The sequence below is a fragment of the Oncorhynchus mykiss genome, chromosome 17, assembly GCF_057628025.1.
Source record: "Oncorhynchus mykiss isolate SJ-2025 chromosome 17, ASM5762802v1, whole genome shotgun sequence".
NCBI lineage: Eukaryota > Metazoa > Chordata > Actinopteri > Salmoniformes > Salmonidae > Oncorhynchus > Oncorhynchus mykiss.
The window spans coordinates 40,378,901-40,394,895 of NC_143038.1; the positions used below are offsets into that span (position 1 = coordinate 40,378,901).

Consider the following 15,995-nt stretch of genomic DNA (forward strand, 5'->3'; position numbering starts at 1 on the left):
ACATTTAAGAATAACAAATTCTCTTTTATGGTTTCCAATAACAACCTGCTTAGTCAAGAGGTGAACATGCATATCAGACACCCTATCCGAAGCGACAGAAGAAAATGGCCAACACTAACCGACACTGTGGTGACTCACCCTCCTCATCTATAGCCATCACAGCTGCCCCCTGGCTGAGGAGCACCTGGACCACTGTAGCCAGACCGTTCCTCGCTGCGATATGAAGGGGCCTGGGGAAGAGGGAAATGGGATAAACAGTCAATAGACCACCTGGGTAAACAAAACGCAAGGTCTTCACGGTTTTGTATAGGTCCCCCAGCTTCAGCTCTCATTCATCTTAACTCCCGGAGTTAGGAGTCATACAGACTGGGAGTTTAAAGGGGCTGAGTGAGAGATGAAGCTTGGGTTTTATACAGTGTTGAACAGTGTCTTTCATGAAAGGTTGAGTCTCTGCGATGATGATGGCTCACATTTGCAGTGCACTGTTCGTTGCATTGATGAGGGAGGGGTCGCTGATCTCTCCCAGGATTAACAGGGCACACATCTCATGAGCCTGTGGGAGAAAACACATTAAGTAAGCAAGCGAGCCTTGTCCGAGAACAGCCTATAAAGTCAAGATCTCCTGTTTCTGTAGCGCAAGGCAGCTTGATGTACAAATATACCCCCTATTGCAGGGAAACACATAAAGGTCAGGTTTAGTACACTGGGATTGAACCATTAGTACAGTACACACATGCCATTTCCCTGCCACCTAATAATGCTTTGGTATCAACAGTAATAAACATGAGCAATCTGAAGATGTAAAGCAGTTATCCAATGATATGTGGATCTGTCATGCTTGTTTTCTGTATAGTTGATAGATGCCAGAGTTTTTAAAATAACTTAGGTTGTGAATTTGGCTACAGTGAGTCATAATTCTAAATAACAGTAGACCGTGTGTCAGCTAGGCGTATGAAGGAGTGTCTTGCCTTGCTGCAGGCCAGGTGAAGGGCGGTGTTGTCATTGACATCCAACAGGGTCAGGTCTGCCTTGGCCTGGTGCAGCAGGATCTCTGTTGGGTTCACACATCTCTCACAATTACACATCATCATCATTCGGCTGCAGAACAGTCGACAACAAGCTTCCTCCACTTGCTATGGTCACTAGCAAGGGTTGCCATTTGATGTGGCGTCCACAATTACACAGTTCATAAATACTTTTAATAAATACATATAAAATAAAAACATAAATGTATACCAAACTAATAAGCCCACTAAACGTTCAGTTCTCATATTTACTGGGTGCAATAATCACATTGTCTATTTTCTGGCCACTCACCGACGGCTGCGGTCCGTCCGTTGTCGGCGGCAACCATCAGGGCGGAGCGTCCTGTGGTGTCCACGGCATTGACCTCTGCCCCCTGGACCAGGGCCAGCTGCAGCCCGCCAACACTCTCCGAATAGGCAGCTGCATGCAACGGGGTCCTTCAGGCACAGCCCAGGACAGCCACCACCAGACAGACAAGACCGAGACAGGTAAGCGAGTGGCAAGCTGCAATACATCAGACTTGACAGAGCTCCGTACACACAAAGGCATATGCAGAAAGTCACGACAGACACACACCTTCCTTTGGCGTCTCTGATGTTCACCATCTGAGGTCCGACCGTCTCTACCAGTAGTTCAGCAGCACCATCATGGCCATTTATTCTGGAAAGGAACCAGACAAACTGTGAGAAAACATCCTCCATCTCTCCGTCATACAAAAAGGACAGCAGTAGCCAGGTCAACATTCTGATGAATTCAACACCAGGTCTCATCATTCCGACAGATTTACGTTTTTCAAAACAGAAGCTCTGATAATAATAGCGGAATCCAGAACCCTAAAGAGCAGGGGGAACCAGCGGCGGTACTCACAGAGCACAGTGCAATGGGGTGAAGGGGTTTCCTTCCTGGATACTAAAATGTTTGTGTTCAAGTAAAACGTCCAAACAGTCTTCGTGCCCTGAAAGAGACGAGAGATGGAGTCAAGACACAGTTTAGAAGTTCTCTCAATGCTATTTGGCCCAATCCCACACTGTGTGTTACTCACTGAGGTTATTTGTAGACTCTCAGGGAAGGTAGTGTGTGTGACTCACCGTGGTAAGCGGCCCAGTGGGTGGGAGTGTATCCGCTGTAGTCCAGCATTGAGTCAAGGGGGTCGGTGCGTGTGGCACCCTGCAGCAGGCTGCGCAGGAGCTCCATGTGGCCGCAGGAGGCGGCCAGGTGCAGGGGGGTGCGCCCCCGGAAATCCCTGCACAGAGCCGAAGCACCATGCTCCAGCAGGGCCGACACACAGTCCTCACTGCCCATCACCGCCTGCAGGAGGAGACAGAGAAAGAGTTAAAGAGACAGAACCCTTCACTGACAAGAGAAAGAGGACAGAGAGATCGAGAAGAACAGTTGAAAGGAATAACTTTCTTGGACCATCACTGCAGGTCAATATACACTACATGACCAAAACTGTGTGAACACCTGCTCGCCCAACATCTCATTCCAAAATCATGGGCATTAATACAGAGTTGGTCTCCAGGGAGTGTTGCACCAGACGACTGGTGATTTTTACCCGCTTCAGCACTTGGCGGTCCCATTCTGTGAGCTTGTGGCGCCTACCCCTTCGCGGCTGAGCCATTGTTGCTCCTAGACCTTTCCACATCACAATAACAGCACTTAAAGAGTTGACCGGGGCAGCTCTAGAAGCGCAGAAATTTTACAAACAATCCTATGACGGTGCCACTTTGAAAGTCACGGAGCTCTTCAGTAAGGCTCTCGAGTGGCGCAGCGGTCTAAGGCACTGCATCACTACAGACCCTGGTTTGATCCCAGACTGTATCATAACCGGCCGTGATAAGGAGTCCCGTAGGGCGGTGCACAATTGGCCCAGCGTCGTCCGGGTTAGGGGAGGGTTTGGCCCGGGGTAGGCAGTCTTTGGAATTAATAATTTGTTCTTAACTGACTTGCCTAGTTAAATAAAGGTTAAATAAAATTGAAAAAATACTGTCAATGTTTGTCTATGGAGATTGCGTGGCTGTGTGCTCAATTTTATACACCTGTCAGCAATGCGTGTGGCTGAAATAGCAGAATCCACTAATTTGAAGGGATGTCCACATAGTTTTGTATATATAGTGTAGTTCATCAGCAGTTTCTCTAAGTGTCCCATCTACCCAGATTCGATGAATGTGACTGCAGGGGACCCCCATTGGCAATATATTTTGAGATTTAGCAGATGTTATGGTTAGACCAAGCACATACACATGGTGGGGACACTCACAGCTCTATGTAGGGCAGTGCGGCCTCGCTTGTCGGCGGCGTCGACCCCGGCTCCCTTCTCCAGCAGGATGTGGACACAGTCAGTGTGGCTGCCCAGAGCTGCCAGCATCAGAGCCGTCCTACACACACACACACACACACACAATCCCAGGGTTTTTTACACACAAATAACCAGTAGGTTAAAAAAAAGGGATCCCACTACCTGAGAATTGTGTTTAAAAAAACAGCAAAAATCATCTTTCCTATTCTAGTGGGTGCACACATATTCAACAAACACACATTTTTCAACAAACACATTATTCAACAAACATGTTCAAGAAATGAATGACAGTCACTCACTGTCCCTGTACGTCGGCAATGTCAATGATGTCAGCCTTCTCCCCTCGGTTGACCAGCATGAGCAGACAGTCTGTTTGGCCGTTGGAAGCTGGAGGAGGTGGTGACGGAGGTCAAATATTGAGACAAGCTCACACACACAATGAAGAGCAGGTAACAGAGAAGACTGAAAATACTGAAAAAAGCTCATACACACATCCAAACACCATTGTGGATTAGAATCTAACAATCACAAAAAACACGGAAAGTGGAAAACGCACACACACACCTGCGACATGGAGTGGGGTCCACTTGTTGCGGCGCTCCCTGAGGTGGCAGGAGACCCCATGGGACAGCAGGACCTCCAAGCACTGAGCGTGTCCCTTCTGGGCTGCCAAGTATAGGGCAGTGCGCCCCCCCGCATCCCGAACGTCCAGACTCACCAGCGTTTCAGACAGCACCCCCAACGCCTCACAGTGACCGTTATACGCCTGGGTGGAGGGAGAAAAACACGAGTGTGAGAATGGCGATGAGTCACTGTGTTCGAGGGACATCACACTCCAACTTCAGAACTAGAACCACACAACAGTCAAACTGAAGTGTGTAAACGTGTCAATTCATTGGGTAAGTGTGTTTAATAGTTCACTCCAACTTTGAACTTGCACTGTAGAACTAAGAGGGACCGTAATTAAACTAGTGCAATGTGTTCATTTGAAGTTGAAACAATCTATAGAAAGCGCATACAGTGCAGCCAAGTAGACCTTCAGGCCAGCGGAAACGAAGCTCAGCGGGTGTACCGTACTCACGGCTAAGTGCAAAGGGCTAACTGGAACACTGCTCTCCACGTCTCCCAGACAGTTGAACGACATCTCCAAGAGCTGGGGAACAGAGGGACAAAGACAGGAGTTTACAACCTGTACATACTGCACCACATTCAGAGATTACTGCACTTCCCAAAGGAAGCGGTACACGACTCAGTCACCTGAGCTTAGCCCTGTGACGAGGAAGTGAAAGTAAATGATTTACCGACACCCACTCCCAGCGCTTAAAGGTGTGGATGAAAATACCACTTTCTTACAAAGGCTATGACCAGTTTCAAACCAAGCGCAAATTTGAACACATCTCGATGCTCTAAAGTTTCCTCGTCTTCATCGGCACTGATCTGAAAACAACGGACTAGTGAAAGCAACATGGTTGGATGTCTACTAGGACTTCACCGCCACTTGTCCTGTTCTTTCATAGTGCAGAAGACGAGGAGGGTAAGCCACTGTTGAAATGCATCCGTCATACGCCTCATCTTTGCCTGTCTGTCTGTAGCATGCACACACACACACACACACACATACACCTTCAGTCCCTCCTCCCACTGACTCACCAGCTCCAGGTTCTGCTTGTTTCCGTGGGCTGCTGCGTAGTGGACTGCGCTGTAACCCTTGGTGTTCCTCAGAGCCGGGTCAGCCCCGTTATCCAGCAGATACTCCAAACAACTACACATACAGGGGAGACCGTCATGTTAGGTCAACCAACAAGCTTCTGGATACACAACTATGTCACCACAGAGAGAGGAAAAAAAATTGTGATCAAACAACAAGCCGTCAAATACAATGAACAAACATATAAACACAACATGTGAAGTGTTGGTCCCATGTTTCATGAGCTGAAATAAAAGATCCCAGAAATGTTCCATACGCACAAACAGCTTATTTCTCTCAAATCTTGTACACAAATTTAGTTACATCCTTGTTAGTGAGCGTTTCTCCTTTGCCAAGATAATCCATCCACCTGACAGGTGGGGCATATCAAGAAGCTGATTACACAGCACGTCATTACACAGGTTCATCTTGTACTGGGCCACTAAAATGTGCAGTTCAGTCACAACACGTCAAGGTGTCTCAAGCTGAGGGAGCGTGCAACTGGCATGCTGAGTGCAGGAATGTCCACCAGAGCTGTTGCCAGAGTATTTAATGTTCATTTCTCTACCATAAGCCACCTTCAACTTCGTTTTATAGAAGTTGGCAGTATGTCCAACCATCCTCACACCCACAGACCACGTGTATGGCGTCATGTGGGCGAGCCATTTGCTGATGTCAATGGTATGGCTATGGTATGGGCAGGCATAAGTTAGACAACGAACACAATTGCATTTTATTTATGGCAATTTGAATGCACAGAGATACCGTGACTAAATCCTGAGGCTCTTTGTCATGCCATTCTTCTGCCACTATCATCATGTTTCAACATGATAATGCAAGGCCCCATGTCACAAGGATCTGTACACAATTGCTGGAAGCTGAAAATGTCACAGTTCTTCCATGGCCTGCACACTCACCAGACATGACACCTATTGAGCATGTTTAGGATGCTCTGGATCAACATGTACAATGGCATGTTCCAGTTCCCGCCAACATCCAGCAACTTCGCGTAGCCATTGAAGAGGAGTGGGACAACATTCCACAATCAACAGCTTGATCAACTCAATGCTAAGGAGATGTGTTGCGCTGCATGAGGCAAATGGTGGTCCCACGCCCCTACCTTATTTTTAAAGGTATCTGTAACCAACAGATGCATATCTGTATTTCCAGTAATGTGAAATCCATAGATTAGGGCCTAATGAATGTATTTAAATTGACTGACGCAGTAGAATCTTAAATTGTTGCATGTCGCGTTTATATTTTTGTTCAGTATACATGGGCGGGTTAACTTGAACTTAAACCATTGCAGGAAAGTGTACATTTCTAAACAGTTCCTATCTTCTGAAAAACCAACATTTTTGAGCTTGGTCAGTTGGTAGGTTTATATGGTTTAAGCTGGATAAAACTGAGATGACATCATGGTGAGAGACTTACAAAAAGTCCTCCTTTGCCCTCTCCTCACTCTGGTGTCCGACTGAGTAATGTCTGTCCACTCTGGGGGGGAAAAAAAAAAAAAAAGTCAGTTAAATTTTGGAGTCTGGTATATTTTTTGCCCCTCTGTCTGTGTGTTGTGTGTGTCTCACCGGCAGAAGGTCTGCGATGCGGCAGCATAGTGCAGGGGGCTGCAGCCTTTCTGGTCCAGATCATTCACCTCGGCACCAGCACTCACCAGGGCAACCGTGCACTGGTAGCTCCCATTCGCAGCAGCGTAGTGTAAAGGAGCTCTGCCAAGAGAGGGAGGGAAGAGGAGAGAGGTGATGAGTCACACTCACGGGAGAAGGGACGAGAATAAAATAGCATTTGTGTCAGAGTGAATCCTATGAGGAAAAACAAGTTGAATTCCAGAATGAGACCACTCACTTTCCCAGTTTGTCCTTTTTGCTCAAGTCGGCACCACTGCTCAACAGCAAGTTAAGACATTCAACGTTTCTGCAGTCAAAGAGAGAACAGAAATACAAATGAGACGATTACACAACCATTAACAAAGCTCTCTCTTCATTAACAAAATGGTGTGTGCGCGGGTACACGTGCTCACCCTCCAGAGGCAGCGGCGTGCAGGCAGGTCCTCCCCAGGCTGTCTGGGGTGTTTATGTCAAACCCGGCTGACAGCACATACTCGTTGCTTAGAGATGATACAATGCTGTACAGCTGACCTGCAGGAAGCGCGACAGCACAAAACAGGAAGTGTGGTCATACAGGGTGACCACATCAGGAGGTCTGGAAAGAACAATGGCCTTTGTGTGTAGTGAGAAGGACATCTATTCAAATCTCTGTTTCTGAACATAACACTAAATGAGGAAAAGCTAGTAGTTAAAGAATGTGTTGTATGTACGAGCCCTCTCACATTCTATCTGATAAACAACTACTTAGGTCAATTTGAATGTACACATCCATGGAACATGATCCGTTTCCATTATACAAACAACAATTTCAGTCTAAAGACTTACCTGAGGAGAGTAACTTGCGACAACAGTCTGAAAACCCGTAGAGCACAGCCAAATGCAACGAAAACATCCCATGAATCCCTTGCCTACAGAGAAAGAGTGAGAAACAATGACAGATGGATAAGGGAAGATATAAGACGGGCAAGGAGATCAGACACTGTATCGTCTCAAATATGTAACATACAATGTTAACTAGAAGAGAAATGCGAGCTTTGCTGCTAGTTCTGTTGAGAGGACCATTATGTTGCATAAGCAGTGGAAGAGCTGATCTTCTGACAACATTCTCTCAGGAGAGATGTCTTGTTCTGCCATAAATACAGTTGTTCTACACCTGAATTGTGTGTATTTTCTGTAACCTGACTGTGTATATGTGTGTCGGTTATTCTATCCTTGAGGGGACCAAAAATCCCCGAAAGTCCCCACAAGGATAGCAAAACGATCCATTGTGGGGACATTTCCTATGTCCCCATGATGACAAAGGCTATTTTAAGCTTAGGCGTTAGGTTTACGGTTAGGGTAGGGGGTTAGGTTAAGAAAATAGGATTTTGAATGGAAATCTATTTTAGGTCCCCACAAGGATAGAAGAACAAACCGCGTGTGTGTGTGTGTGTGTGTGTGAGCAGCGTTTTCCATAAATAAATATAGGATAGCATGCCCCCCCCCCCCCCCCCCCCCCAATTAGATATTTGCTAATTTGACTGAAGCCAACCACAGCGCACAAAAATATCACAGGTACTGAGAGGGGAGACAGACTGCAGACTAACAAACCAGGGCCCTGTTTCCCAAAAGCATCTTAAGGCCTTTCAGCCTATAAGTACCCGCTAGAGAACGTTGCCAGGCATCTCCTTTAGCATATGATCATCAGATGCATATCAACCCACAAGATGCAGCAAACATAAGCACCAACGATTGATAAATGGTGCATCAACTATTAGAAAGGAGTAACGGCATGACGAAATATATATTTTTAAATACCAATAGTTATTTGTTTAGATAGTCAAGGATATGATTTGTATAATTCTAAAGTCCAACAAAAAACATAGGCCTATAGCCTATTTTAGTTTCCCTTACAATAAAAACATTGCAGTGTAATCCACTTGATCAACTTTTGATTTGTAGATTCAATTAGTAATAGAGTTAAAGTAATTAGAAAAGTCCAGTTACAGCTTCTTTTGACAAAACAAAAAACATAATATAATCAGCCAGGTGCACAGGTGAAATTATTTGCTGTAATTGTAAACAAAAGCACCAGTGCATGAAGAATTGTAAAGGACGAATTGCAATAATAAATATGTGGCAATACACTGCATTCAAAAGGTATTCAGACCCCTCGACTTTCACCACATTGTGTTATGTTACAGCCTTATTCTAAAATGGATTCAATCTGGTTTTTTTTTTACTTCATTAAACTATACACAATACTCCATACTGACAAAGCAAAAACCGTTTTTTAGAAATGTTTGTATATATATATATATATATATATATATATATATATATATATATATATATATATATATACATATATACACACACATATACACACACACACAGTGCCTTGCGAAAGTATTCGGCCCCCTTGAACTTTGCGACCTTTTGCCACATTTCAGGCTTCAAACATAAAGATATAAAACTATTTTTTTGTGAAGAATCAACAACAAGTGGGACACAATCATGAAGTGGAACGACATTTATTGGATATTTCAAACTTTTTAACAAATCAAAAACTGAAAAATTGGGCGTGCAAAATTATTCAGCCCCCTTAAGTTAATACTTTGTAGCGCCATCTTTTGCTGCGATTACAGCTGTAAGTCGCTTGGGGTATGTCTCTATCAGTTTTGCACATCGAGAGACTGACATTTTCCCCATTCCTCCTTGCAAAACAGCTCAAGCTCAGTGAGGTTGGATGGAGAGCATTTGTGAACAGCATTTTTCAGTTCTTTCCACAGATTCTCGATTGGATTCAGGTCTGGACTTTGACTTGGCCATTCTAACACCTGGATATGTTTAGTTTTGAACCATTCCATTGTAGATTTTGCTTTATGTTTTGGATCATTGTCTTGTTGGAAGACAAATCTCCGTCCCAGTCTCAGGTCTTCTTCCAGAATGGTCCTGTATTTGGCTCCATCCATCTTCCCATCAATTTTAACCATCTTCCCTGTCCCTGCTGAAGAAAAGCAGGCCCAAACCATGATGCTGCCACCACCATGTTTGACAGTGGGGATGGTGTGTTCAGCTGTGTTGCTTTTACGCCAAACATAACGTTTTGCATTGTTGCCAAAAAGTTCAATTTTGGTTTCATCTGACCAGAGCACCTTCTTCCACATGTTTGGTGTGTCTCCCAGGTGGCTTGTGGCAAACTTTAAACAACACTTTTTATGGATATCTTTAAGAAATGGCTTTCTTCTTGCCACTCTTCCATAAAGGCCAGATTTGTGCAATATACGACTGATTGTTGTCCTATGGACAGAGTCTCCCACCTCAGCTGTAGATCTCTGCAGTTCATCCAGAGTGATCATGGGCCTCTTGGCTGCATCTCTGATCAGTCTTCTCCTTGTATGAGCTGAAAGTTTAGAGGGAGGGCCAGATCTTGGTAGATTTGCAGTGGTCTGATACTCCTTCCATTTCAATATTATCGCTTGCACAGTGCTCCTTGGGATGTTTAAAGCTTGGGAAATCTTTTTGTATCCAAATCCGGCTTTAAACTTCTTCACAACAGTATCTCGGACCTGCCTGGTGTGTTCCTTGTTCTTCATGATGCTCTCTGCGCTTTTAACGGACCTCTGAGACTATCACAGTGCAGGTGCATTTAAACGGAGACTTGATTACACACAGGTGGATTGTATTTATCATCATTAGCCATTTAGGTCAACATTGGATCATTCAGAGATGCTCACTGAACTTCTGGAGAGAGTTTGCTGCACTGAAAGTAAAGGGGCCGAATAATTTTGCACGCCCAATTTTTCAGTTTTTGATTTGTTAAAAAAGTTTGAAATATCCAATAAATGTTGTTCCACTTCATGATTGTGTCCCACTTGTTGTTGATTCTTCACAAAAAAATTGTTTTATATCTTTATGTTTGAAGCCTGAAATGTGGCAAAAGGTCGCAAAGTTCAAGGGGGCCGAATACTTTCGCAAGGCACTGTATATGTACATATATATATATATAATAATGAAATTTACGTAAGTTTTGAGACCCTTTACTCAGTACTTTGTTGAAGCACCTTTGGCAGCCTCGGGTCTTATTGGGTATGACGCTACAAGCTTGGCACACCTGTATTTGGGGAGTTTCTCCTATTCTTCTCTGCAGATCCTCTCCAGCTCTGTCAGGTTGGATGGTGAGCGTCGCTGTACAGGTCTATCCAGAGAGGTCTATCCAGAGAGGTCTATCCAGAGAGGTCTATCCAGAGAGGTCTATCCAGAGAGGTTCGATCGGGTTCAAGTCTGGGCTCTGGCTGGGTCACTCAAGGACACTGAGACTTGCCCCAAAGCCACTCCTGCGTTGTCTTGGATGTTTGCATATGGTTGTTCGCCCCAGTCTGAGGTCTGAGCTCCCTGAAGCAGGTTTTCATCAAGGATCTCTCTGTACTTTGCTCCATTCATCTTTCCCTCAATCCTGACTAGTCTCCCAGTCCCTGCAGCTGAAAAACAACCCCACAGCATGATGCTGCCACCATCATGCATCACCGTAGGGATGGTGCCAGGTTTCCTGCAGATGTGACACTTGGCATTCTGGCCAAATGGTTCAATCTTGGTTTCATCAGACCAGAGAATCTTGTTTCTCATGGTCTGAGAGTCCTTTAGGTGCCTTTTAGCAAACTCCAAGCGGGCTGTCACATGCCTTTTACTGAGGAGTGGCTTCCTTCTGGCCACTACCATAAAGGCCTGATTGGCGGAGTGCTGCAGAGATAGTTGTCCTTCTGGAAGGTTATCCCATCTCCACAGAGGAACTCTGGAGCTCTGTCAGAGTGACCATCGGGTTCTTGGTCACCTCCCCGACCAAGGCCCTTGTCCCATGATTGCTCAGTTTGTCCGAGCGGCCAGCTCTAGGAAGAGTCTTGGTTGTTCCAAACTTCTTCCATTTAAGAATGATGGAAGCCACTGTGTTCTTGGGGACCTTCAACGCTGCAATTTATTTTGGTACTCTTTCCCAGATCTGTGCATCGACACAATCCTGTCTTGGAGCTCTACATACAATTCCTTTGACCTTAGGCTTCGTTTTTGCTCTGACATGCACTGTCAACTGTGGGACCTTATATAGACAGGTGTGTGCCTTTCCAAATCATGTCCAATCAATTGAATTTACCACAGGTGGACTCCAATCAAGTTGTAGAACCATCTCAAGCATGACCAATGGAAACAGGATGCACCTGAGCTCAATTTCGAGTCTCATAGCGAAGGGTCTGATGAATACTTATATAAATAAGGTATCTGTTTATTGTTAATACATTTGCAAAAATTTTGAAAAAAAAAAGTTTTCACTTTCTCATTATGGGTTATGGTGTGTAGCTTGATGAGGGAAATGTTTGAATAAGGCTATAATGAAACAAAATGTGGAAAAAGTGAAGGGGTCTGAATACTTTCCGAATTCATGACAAGATATAAAAAGTTTACAAGATATACATTTGTTGATTGTAGTGGACACTATTGTTCCCTTATACGCGTGCCATTATGCATGAACCAATCTCATCTTCTCTTTATGCTTTGGGTCCACAGTCAGCACACAGCTTTGGGGCTTTGTGTGAGCAAGACTCAAACAAAATCGATTGCACTCCACATCGTTTTCACGGGCCTTGTTCCGTGTACACCTGCCGAAGGTGTCGCATAATCTCTGAGGCGGTTGCATGGCATGGTCTCTCGTGAAAAAGTCTATCCCATACCGATCAGATCAAAATGACTCCACATCAATTTCAAACTCAAAACTGATCCTCTGTGGAAAGTAGCCGCGCTTATGGAAAACAGTCTCTCACCTGGCTGTGTCAGCACCGTTAGTCATCAGGGTGCTGATCAGCAGCTCGTGGCCGTGCTTAGCAGCAACGTGAAGAGGAGTATTGCCATATTTATCTACACAGTCTATATCCCCACCTGCACATACGAGAGAGAGAGAGGGGGGGGGGGGGGGGGTTAGGGGCAGAGGAGATTTGCACCATATTGTTTTTCACACAGTTATGAGATGCCATCCGGCTGTTGGAGTTGTGGTGGTTGCTATGGGCTGGAGGATGAGTGTTGTGTATGTTTGGCTGGTGCGCTTCAACTGAAGTTTGTGAAAAGTGCCTGCAGTATTTCAGGGACAAACACACTATCCTTGTATTTGAAGTGTAGTGTGTGATAATATTGTGTTTTATGATGTGTGTGTGGTTACCGTTTTGGATAAGGATCTGGGAGCGGGTGAAGCGCCCGTGAATAGCGGCCATGTGCAAAGGGCTCTTCCCTTCTTTACTCTGTGAGAGAAAGAGAGAAACAAAAACATTTCTTGTTATGAAAATAATCGATTTACCTCAAACATACACAAAACAACTTGGGATGTTATTCAAAATATCCTTGTTTATAAATGCCACTTCTGCCATCTGTTGACTAAGACTCCCAAATGGCAACCTATTCCTTATATAGTGCACTACATTTGACCAGGGCCCATAGTGCACTATATAAGGAATAGGGTGCCATTTCGGGTGCAACCAATCCCTTATTCCCTCATTTCCTCATTTCCCGGGAGTCCTCAGACCGACCTGCATGTTGACGTCAGCACCGTTGTTGACTAGCAGCTCGAGGCAGAGCGCCCCGTTGGTTGAGACAGCGGCCAGGTGCAGCGGCGTGCCACCGTGGTGGTTGGGTTGGTTGACGTTGGCGCCACGGTTCACCAGCTCGTTGGCCACCGCCTCCTGGCCCGTGTAGCACGCCATGTGGAGCGCTGTGTTCCCAAAGGCGTTAGGCTCATCAATCTGACGTGGAGACAAAGAAAAGGCAGAAATTATATGGTGAGATGGTTATAGGGCCTGAAGACATCCCTGATAGGCCCTAACCTAAATTATACTAGGAATGCACTTTTGTAAAAAAAAAATAATAATAATAATAATAATAAATAAAAATGTAAAAAAACACACAAGCAAAGAATTCAACAATAGGAAGCCACACCCCCTGGCACCTCACCTCTGAACCCAGCCGCAGCAGGTACTTGACCACCTCAATCTGGCCGCTGGCAGCTGCAGCGTGGAGCGGGGTATATCCGCGCTTGTCCCTGCACATGGCGTCCGCGCTCCGCGCCACAAGAAGCTTCACGATCTGCAGATGCCCTGAGGGAAGAGGAGACAACCGTACATTCATGGTACATACAGACACTACAGACACACAGACAGGTTAACGAAAGCCTTGGCAATTTTCTGTTTGTGTGTGAGGATATGCAATTTGGCACAGGTTTGCTTTTCTTTGTAGACAAGGATCCTTTGTAGGGTTGTCACGCTACCAGCATCACAATACTCGGACGTATCGTGGCAAGGAAACAAAACATGGAGGATTTCATTTCTTGAGGAAAACCAAACCAAAGTTACAACCAAACAGCATTAATTTGTCACCTAGTCAAATTTGTTTATTTTACAAGCTATAGCACCCACAATTTTACATAGTCGATTTTTAATAGGACAATAGAGTTTAGTCCAATTTGTGTTTTCTTTTTTGGCATGGAAAATCTGGATTGGGATACTGGTATCGTGACAACCCTAATCCCTTGACAGGAAGTCTGCAAGTTGATTTCCAGATCAGTGCCTTTGCTCAGGCCAAGCCTCTTGAACAAGGAGAGGAAAGTGTGTCAATTTAAGGAAGTGTCCATTCTAAGGTCCCACCCACCGAGGTATGCGGCCCAGTGGATTGGCTGCCTCTCCTTCTTATCGCTGGCACTCAGGTTGGCCCCTTTGTTGAGGAGCAAATTCACCATCTGGATACAGACAGGAGATTAGTTAAAATGGGTACAGTAAGACACCTTTCTGAGGAGAGGAAGACCAGTTCAGCAAAGAGGATGTGTCTGAAATGGCACCAGTTCCCTGTATAGCAGATACTATGCGGATCCTGGTCAAAAATAGTGAACTTTATAGGGGATTGGGTGCCATTTCAGTATTACTCAAAACCCTCCACCCTATGACCGTAAAATCCCGCTGTGACCCGACCTCCACGTGGCCGCTGTGTGCAGCGTGGTGCAGAGCAGTCCTGCCGGAGCGGTCCGCCACGTTCAGGCTGCTCAGCTTGGGGATGAGAGCCTCAGCGCAGCGTGTTGCCCGGTTGGCCGCAGCCACGTGCAACGGCGTCTGCCAGAATTTATCCCGGGCATTGACCTCCGCATCCTGTCTCAGCAGCAGCCCCACGGCCTTCTGGGAAAGACGGTAGGAGAATAAATAAAAAAGTATGAGGAGTGAAACTTTATCACCCGACATTCATATAGCTAGCTACTCATTCAAGGAAGGAGAGAAAATGAATTTATCTGCCATATTGGTTACCTAAGAAAATGAGCCCTAAGAAGTGCTATTAAGACTGATGAGGAATTCCAGGTAAATGACTGTAGCAGGTTTTACATATTGTATTTGAAATGGCCTTCACACAGCACTGTCCTGCAAAGATAGTCTTACTTCGTTCTGTGAGGCAGCTGCCCGATGCAGGGGAGTCCGCCAGCCTTGGTCCTTAGCGTTAATACTAGCACCTGAGAGAGAGAGGAGCAAGCAGGCAAGAGAGAGAGAGTGAGAGATGAAGGACGAACTCAGTCAACTATTCTGTAGCTCAGCTCAACCTTTAAAAAAATAAATAAAATAGGATAGGGATAATTGAGTGAACAATGCGAATCCCTCTGAAAACGGTCTGTCTCGTGCTGGAGAACGTTACCTGAATTAATGAGAAGGTCCATAATGTGAACGTCGCCCAAACACGCAGCAGCATGTAAGGGGGTACGGCGTTCTTGGTCCTGAGGAGAGACAGCAGACAGAGAAACAACAGTAAGCAAGATCCCAGATTTAAGCCCACTGTTGGTTCTGATATCATCCTAAGGCAGTGTAATAAAAACAAACAGTGAGTTGAACGATAAACCCCAAAGCCAAAGAATATAAGACATGCTACATCTAACATGACAGGCTTGAACTTCACACCAACTATGGAAAATAGCTTTCAATCACAGGACATTAAAAATACATGAATAAAAATTGCCATCATCCTGCAAAAAATTCAAGTTAAAAGAATATTCAATATGAATGCACAGTGGAACTTTTAACTCACAAAATAATCAGTCGGGGTTAGGTCTGCTTTATTTTGCAAGGAGGTAGACCGGATTTTTTTATTCTGCAAACTGAAAGTTCCCTGGCGACTCAAACTGAATTATTCCACTGCTCTCGATGTTTGCTACATACTTCAGTCTGAGACTGCCATCGTTGAAGAAGTTTGTGTTGACGTCAAAATGAGTGCCGCTGTACATAAAGTTATCAGCGATTGGATCATCTCTAACTAAACTCTAACTTTCAAAACGCAGCATACCCACGTGCATTTTAGCTCTGGACTAACCAATCGT

The 15,995-nt window shown here is 45.1% G+C and overlaps 1 protein-coding gene across 2 annotated transcripts in view; it reads right to left on the reverse strand.

Moving 5' to 3' along the window:
- Nucleotides 1–15,995, reverse strand: part of LOC110494173 (serine/threonine-protein phosphatase 6 regulatory ankyrin repeat subunit C) — a 33,747-nt gene that overhangs the window by 11,154 nt on the left and 6,598 nt on the right. Inside the window, exons 3-27 of one of the 2 annotated variants that reach the window (XM_090205573.1) lie at nt 15,320–15,398; nt 15,070–15,140; nt 14,614–14,814; nt 14,297–14,384; nt 13,604–13,746; nt 13,183–13,395; nt 12,819–12,897; nt 12,427–12,541; nt 7,460–7,542; nt 7,048–7,165; nt 6,873–6,941; nt 6,596–6,736; nt 6,447–6,506; nt 4,976–5,087; nt 4,407–4,478; nt 3,890–4,091; nt 3,625–3,712; nt 3,287–3,404; nt 2,115–2,334; nt 1,894–1,981; nt 1,603–1,686; nt 1,318–1,463; nt 969–1,051; nt 471–553; nt 139–230 (exon numbers count right to left, since the gene is read on the reverse strand). In XM_090205573.1, coding sequence (XP_090061699.1) covers nt 139–230; nt 471–553; nt 969–1,051; nt 1,318–1,463; nt 1,603–1,686; nt 1,894–1,981; nt 2,115–2,334; nt 3,287–3,404; nt 3,625–3,712; nt 3,890–4,091; nt 4,407–4,478; nt 4,976–5,087; nt 6,447–6,506; nt 6,596–6,736; nt 6,873–6,941; nt 7,048–7,165; nt 7,460–7,542; nt 12,427–12,541; nt 12,819–12,897; nt 13,183–13,395; nt 13,604–13,746; nt 14,297–14,384; nt 14,614–14,814; nt 15,070–15,140; nt 15,320–15,398 — 2,848 coding nt within the window. Of the gene's footprint in view, nt 1–119; nt 231–470; nt 554–968; nt 1,052–1,317; nt 1,464–1,602; nt 1,687–1,893; nt 1,982–2,114; nt 2,335–3,286; nt 3,405–3,624; nt 3,713–3,889; nt 4,092–4,406; nt 4,479–4,975; nt 5,088–6,446; nt 6,507–6,595; nt 6,737–6,872; nt 6,942–7,047; nt 7,166–7,459; nt 7,543–12,426; nt 12,542–12,818; nt 12,898–13,182; nt 13,396–13,603; nt 13,747–14,296; nt 14,385–14,613; nt 14,815–15,069; nt 15,141–15,319; nt 15,399–15,995 lie in introns of both variants that reach the window. The other variant, XM_036950250.2, reaches the window with a different exon arrangement.